Source organism: Oryzias latipes, chromosome 7 (assembly GCF_002234675.1).
Source record: "Oryzias latipes chromosome 7, ASM223467v1".
Classification (NCBI taxonomy): domain Eukaryota; kingdom Metazoa; phylum Chordata; class Actinopteri; order Beloniformes; family Adrianichthyidae; genus Oryzias; species Oryzias latipes.
The window spans coordinates 16,972,005-16,978,942 of NC_019865.2; the positions used below are offsets into that span (position 1 = coordinate 16,972,005).

General features: G+C 37.8%; 2 protein-coding genes across 3 annotated transcripts in view; both read right to left on the reverse strand.

Annotated features, from left to right (window-relative positions):
- Positions 1-121: 121 nt before the first annotated feature.
- Positions 122-3,819, reverse strand: LOC100125514 (cytosolic sulfotransferase 1). 2 transcript variants are annotated; one of them, XM_011477262.3, is made up of 8 exons: positions 3,695-3,819; positions 3,136-3,274; positions 2,929-3,057; positions 1,834-1,934; positions 1,561-1,687; positions 1,387-1,484; positions 1,116-1,290; positions 122-1,032 (listed from the first exon to the last, which is right to left on the reverse strand). In XM_011477262.3, the coding sequence occupies exons 1-8, from the start codon at positions 3,803-3,805 to the stop codon at positions 920-922; spliced, it is 993 nt and encodes a 330-aa protein (XP_011475564.2). In that variant the 5' UTR covers positions 3,806-3,819; the 3' UTR covers positions 122-919. The 2 variants fall into 2 exon arrangements, with proteins under 2 accessions (XP_011475564.2, XP_023812455.1); XM_023956687.1 differs by lacking the exon at positions 1,387-1,484 and having other exon boundaries at positions 1,116-1,235.
- Positions 3,820-5,390: 1,571 nt separating this feature from the next.
- The window catches only part of LOC101170268 (cytosolic sulfotransferase 2), a 4,713-nt gene continuing 3,165 nt past the window's right edge, over positions 5,391-6,938 (reverse strand). Inside the window, 4 exon segments of the mRNA XM_023956688.1 lie at positions 5,391-5,758; positions 5,846-6,020; positions 6,144-6,241; positions 6,321-6,517. Coding sequence (XP_023812456.1) covers positions 5,646-5,758; positions 5,846-6,020; positions 6,144-6,241; positions 6,321-6,517 — 583 coding nt within the window. The 3' untranslated portion in view covers positions 5,391-5,645.

Here is a 6,938-nt window from a genome sequence, read left to right on the forward strand (position 1 = left end):
AGTTTATGATACTGTCCTGAGGTTTTGAATCAATAATTTTCCATGTTAGGAGGTTTACATGGTGTGGCGGTCAGCACTGTTGTCTCACAGGAAGGATGCACTGCTACAAGTTCTTTCTTTGGAGTTTGCGGGATCTCTTCATCAATTTATTTCACTCTATTGTCAAGATGACGTTCTGGCATTGACACAGCAAAGAAAAATCATTTCAATTATCTTATAAAAATAATGATCTTTGTGAATAATTTGATGACATGCCAGTTTTGATGAACAGATACTAATGGGAAGTGTTCTCATGTAACACAGTTGAGATTTTATGCTAAATTGACTTTTTGGGATTAAAGTTATTTTTCTAGTTTTAGGAAAGCACTGCGCGTGTCAGGATAACATAACCAGACTCTATGTGTCCAATGCATTTCAGGGATGGGCTGGTGAGCAGACCAGCCAAAGTAACTACACTAATGAGACGTTTGTTGCTCTGGAGAACTCCAATGTGTGATTGCAATGACTTAACAGAGCAAGAGTCTGAAAGGATGGAAACAAAAGTTGAAATAAAATTGAGAATATTACATTTTTGATTAATTTGATTGTTAAGTCCTGTTTCATCACAGCTCTTCTAATAAAGACTTTTGTCTCATGGGAATACAATGTAAAACATACACTCAGACACTTAACTCAATCTGGCAACAAAAAAAATTAAAATCCTTAAAAGTATAAAATCATTTATGTCCAGTTTAAAAGGTATATGACATGTCTTGACAAAAACAAAACTAAAAGCCTTGTCTGACATTTTGACAAAAGCAGTAACTATTACTAGAACCTAAAACATTTCATTTATCACATTAAATTATAGTAAACCTTTTGATATAGAAAACTGTGTCACTGCAGGACTAGACTCATCTTGGAACACACAGTGAGTTTGTCAGACTTCTGTGCGGAACTGCAGCGTGGGATCCGTCATCTTTTTTTTGTAATCTTCATCAAATGCTTCATTCTGAGCCACAGTGAAGTGGTTCTTCCAGTCACCAACCTTTCCTGCAGAGTAACAACAGTTGAGACTTTTTCGTTTTAATTGAAGGTTCAAGTCTTTTCTTGTATCAAACAATTGTTCAGCAAACCTTTTCTCATGAAAGGAGAAATCTTGAAATCCATGACTGGGGCGGTGGAATAGTTGGCCATCTTGTCCTTTTTCATGTTATCAAACTGCACTGAACTTGAGAGTCTTTCTACCTCTTCAGCTGAAGGAGATAAGCCAAGGAAAGAGCAAAGTTTCTCTATTTCATGTCCAGTGTTCTGGTTTAAAAAAAACAGACTCAGATATTGTCTTTGCTATGAAAGGAGAGTTTAAGAAACGTTCTGATCCAAAACATCTCAACAAAAGCCCCTTACCTCAACCAAATCCTCAAAGAACATGTAGTGGAGATTGGAATAAGACTCTTTCTTCTTCCACCAGTTGTTCACATGGTCGTACCAAGAGCCAAACACCACTGAGGAAATCAACTAGTGTGACTACAATTATGTTCAAAAATGCTGAAGGTTACGTCAATCCCAATTCAAACATACTTTTTCCGTCCAAAAATCTTTGGAAGAAGGAGCTCCACTCCCCAGGATCTGGTTCAACCTTGTTCATGCGATCAAAGTGGAAAAAGGACACCATGTTGTCCTTTGCATTGCGAGCCATGTACACAATCTGCAAAATAAAAACAAGACCCCAACATTTTCGGAATAAAAGCTTCTGGATAAAAATGTATTGTGTTTAATCGCTCTCGACACAGGATTTCAGCTTCTTATGACCATGCACTCACATACAGGCTATATAGGTGGAAGGTGCTTTACCCGACAATTTTGCTCCCAGAAAGATTTTGGAACAAACTGGACTGGAAGATGAGTTTTTATGAGCCTTGGGGATGTGGTGAGATTATCTACCAGGTCTTTGCCTGTATGTACAACACAAAGAAAACAAGTAAACAATCCTAACAATTATTTAAAAAGAAATGATTTGAAAGTATGAGACAAATGATCTTTAGAAACTCAAAATAATACAAAACAAGAATTTTACAAGTTTATACTAATTTAAAAAAAGAAAGAAAAAATACAAAATAGGATGTGGATAATATGAACAGGATCAAGTCATTAAAACCTTTATAGTGACTGAAGAGACCCATAGACCGGTTAAGTTAGGTTGCAAAGCCTACCAACACTGTTAGCTCAGTGTGTGTTCTTACTTGGTTTAATGTTCCATCAGCAAATAGTTATGATATAATATATTAAAGCCCTACTCTGAATATCTTTAAATCTATTATAAAAGCTCTCCAGCATCTTTTAATTATGATTATGCCATTTTAGGCAAAATAAAAAAACAACTGTGTCATTTTCTGAGACATAGTTTCTGTGGAGCGGCAGTAATTCTTCAGAAATTTGACTCCACTGGGTGGAACTGTTGGCGTGGAGTAAGCCCGACTTTACATTTTCTACTGATAGCTCACAGCCCCACAACCCCATCCCAACATGACCGTTGCAACAAAAATGCAAATTGGAGCTATACAGTCTTGAGCCAGATGCCAGCTCGAACAAGGAAAACAAAGACGTACGAGGATCTAGTAGTCTGCAACTAAATATGTCGCAATGGAGCTGAGCAGGGAGCTTGTGGCACGCTGCTTGTGGCACCTACTTCACTGCTACAGGCTTTTTCACAGCATTTTTTAGTCTGCTCCTGATTCACAATGATTTCAGTAAAAAATTACCCAGAAAGCTTAATTTTCTTTATCTTTGTCCTCCAATATCAGGAACACATTACAAGCACCTAAAACATAATTTATAGAGGAGTAGGCCTTTAAGTTTTTTGACTTTACGTCAGAAAGTTCCTAAATTTAGACTAGAATGTGGTGTTATTTGACATTCAAAGGTTCCAGTTTTGCTTGATTTTTCTACCTGAAAACAAACCCGGGATGCAGATTTCCAGAAAAGGCACTCTTTCATAGATTGGGATGGTGGTCAGACGATCCTCAAGTGACTCACGAAAGTAGAGCAAATCAAGAATGTATGAGACCCATGTAGTCCCTAGAGCCAGAGAAGGATGTGAATTACATCTCTTCTGTACACCTGTAAATATTTACTTAAAATATCCAGAACACTAACCTGCCTTTGGATATGTTGCAATGAGTATGTCATCGGGTCTTGCCTGAAAATTCTGATAGTTCTCCCAGTTGTCTGTAAAACAAGGAATCATTGAGACTCCATGGAAGTCAAACAGCTTTGACCGAGGAGGTAAATCCATCTACCAAAAACATGAAAGAGAAAAAGAAATCAAAACAAAATAAACCTAACTGCAAGATTTGGCTGACATACAAGTAAATAGCAATCAAAAGCACTCAGTTCTGACCTTTAAAATCATTAAGACCTGGGCAGATTTTTTAAGTAAATTTATCTAAATAAAAGTCTAAATTTCCTTTGCCTGAATTCAAAGAGGAAGTCAAAGGCCTCTTTCAAGAGGCAACGCCATTACTCAAAGAGTAAATGGGGAAACTGCCAACTCCATCTGTTTGCAAGAGTTATTGAAAGCTTGCAGCAAGTTCTTGCATACATAAGATGTCATCTCAACCCAGCATTATTTTTTTTAATGCTAAAATACATTGAAAACCAAACTTTGAAACTGAAGAAGAAAGCTGTTTCTTATTTTTGTGACATTCCAACATACCTTCTCGAGATTGAGAGACATTCTGCTGCTTTTTGTTCCTCTGGCTTCTCTTCCTGTTATGTTTCCAAAATCCCCTCCTCTCTTCTTGTTGCGTAACTTTATTGTCAGCATAGGTTCCGTCCCAGGTGTCCAATTCCAGCCCTCATAGGCCACTCTAAATATTTCCTGTGTTATCAGGTCACAGAATAGGAGGAACTTTATATGCATTTTTGAATGCAAAACTCTTTGAATGAGAAGGTGTGTCAAAACTTTTGGTCTGTACTATATTTGAAAGGCGGCTCTTAACAGGCTCTAAATCAGATTTTCAGGTTCAGCCAGATTCAATGACCCCACTTTGAAAGGGTGACCCAAAGGGACAGGACTTTCACATCCATTTTATTCTCTGACACATAAAACTAGCATAGTAGCAGCTGCAGTTAGTGGAAAATCTCAACTCTAGTCAAGATGCTCCGCAAAGATAGTGAATAAATGTATGATTTGTTTCCTTTCAGATCCAACCAAAACACAAAAGCAGAAGAACGCTGGTTGCGATTGCAAACAGCTAACCTAACTGCTATAAAAGGCAACATTCAGCTGTGTTTGTGAATGCAGTATCGGGAGGCTTTCATGAGTTATGGCTGCAAAAGAGTCCTCAACACATTTCTTGTGTCAAATCTATTACTACAGACTCCCACCCACCTTTTAAAACCTCACAGTTGTTTTCCAGTGGATCTGGTTTGAGTCTGAATGTCCAAAATACAGCATCACATGTCCTAACCTAAAGCTTTTTTTCTTTCTAAATGTAAATGCAAACAAATACTCTTCTTATGATAAAAAGTCATTCTTGTTAGCTGGATTTGTGTTAAGGAAGATAATCTTTTCAGAGTATTTTGGCTTATGTGTGACACACTAAGTCACTAAATGTGTATTACACTATAGGCATGTGTGTGTCCCCATTTATATTTGGCTCATTTACAGTTGCTCACATTCAAAAACAAATTAGAGCAACTATTTTTGTGAGGCAGTCGACAGGGCATCTGTGCGAGGATGACACTCGACCCTTTATTACTCCAGACTCTGAAGGGCGTGAGGGAAATCCGGGAGGTCAGTGGGTTCCCGGAGTTACCTGGAAGTCAGTCGACACGACGATTCTATCAGTGCCAGCAGTGAAATTATTGACCTCTGAAAACAAAGCGTGGACTGCAGTGACTATGAATGCAAATCAAACACGCTTACTTATTTAACACGGCTTTTCTACATCGAAACTCCTTTAAACACTGGGTTGTTAGGAAAAGTCCTAAGATTCTTTTCCAAAGAAGAAGTATATAAGGTTAAACAAAACTTTTAAGTCTTAACCTTAAGTACACTGGGACCAACACAAATAATACATTTGGAAGTCTCATTAACACATGACTTGTGTTAACACAATTATGTGTTGAAGTCACTTGAACTTTTGTAAACAAAAACTACGACCAAGTTTCGCAAACCTTTGCGCAAGAAAGGAGAAATCTTAAAATCCAGGACTGCATCAGCTGAATCATTGGCCATCTTGTTGTTTTACATGTTGTCAAATGGAGCTTTTTCCATGACTTGTTTCTTTGACTATGAGGAGGGAGAAAGTCCCAGGAAGGAGCGAGTCCTGTTCCTGCACAGCTCTTCTAATAAAGATTTTTGTCTCATGCGAATAAAATGTAAAAAATACACTCAGACACTTAACTCAAGCTGATAAAATTGCAACAACAAATATTTAATTCTTTAAAAGTATAAAATCATTTATATCCGGTTTAAAAGGTATATGACATGTCTTGACGAAAACAAAACTAAAAGCCTTGTCTGACATTTTGACAAAAGCAGTAACTATTACTAGAAATTAAAACATTTCATTTATCACATTAAATTATAGTAAACCTTTTAATATAGAAACCCGAGTCACTGCAGGACTAGACACATCTTGGAACACACAGTGAGTTTGTCAGACTTCTGTGCGGAACTTCAACGTGGGATCCGTCGTCTTTTTCTTGTAATCTTCATCGAATGCTTCATTCTGAGCCACAGTGAAGTGGTTCTTCCAGTCACCAACCTTTCCTGCAGAGTAATAGACAACCAGCACAGTCGGTTTAGTGAATATGGGCAGTCAAAGAAATGTGATTCTTTAATTCTTGTACATCAGACCTTTTCTCATAAAAGGGGAAATCTTCTGATCCATAACTGGGAGAGTGGAATAGTTGGCCATCTTGTCCTTTTTCATGTTATCAAACTGCACTGAACTTGAGAGTGTTTCTACCTCCTCAGTTGAAGGAGATAAACCAAGAAAGGAGCAAAGTTTGGCTATTTCACCTTCAGTATCCTAAAAAATATAAAATACAGACAATAAAAAAACGATTCACATGTTATCCTTGCACTAATTTAAACCAGCTGAAGAGTTTCAGAGATGTCTTAGTAACAAAAAAGCTAATTATGAAGTCATTACCTCAACCAGATCTTCAAAGAACATGTAGTGGAGATTGGAATAAGTCTCTTTCTTCTTCCACCAGCCGTTCACATGGTCGTGCCAAGAGCCAAACACCACTGAGGACACCCATTAATAAGAGTTAGTCAGGGTTGAACGTGCTTATATATCCATAGCTTTGTTACATTTCCTTCTTACTTTTTCCCTCTAGGAATCTTTGGAAGAAGGAGCTCCACTCCCCAGACTCGGGTTGAATATTGTTCATGCGATCAAAGTGGAAAAAGGACACCATGTTGTCCTTTGCATTGCGAGCCACGTAAACAATCTGCAAAGACATAATACCAGAAACAACCACTGTCCTCAAATAGAAATGTCTCTTTACACATCGACACCTTCTCAAAATAATTGCCTAAGTCGTTTTTTCAGATTTTTCAGGAAACGCAAAAAACTAAAAAGTTTGTTGAATATATGATAGTTACTCACAATTTTAATCAAAATAGCTATGTCCACAGATGCTTGTTGACATACAGACAACAAAGTTGCCCAAACATGGGAGAATTACATGACTTAAGGCCCGTACACACCGGGATGAATATTCCCCAGCCGTTATTCGCCAGCGTTTTTCAACACGTCTTTTGTGTTCACACATGGGCGATTTTCGCTGACGATGAGCCGAGCGAACATGCCATTTCATTTCCTGACGTTAGATGGCACTTAATGTAAAACAGAAATACTCCTGCACACAAAGTGGCGCTGCGCAACTTTACGCTTATTAAACTCGCTTTTCACTCAGAAGAAGAGAGCAAGTATTTACGC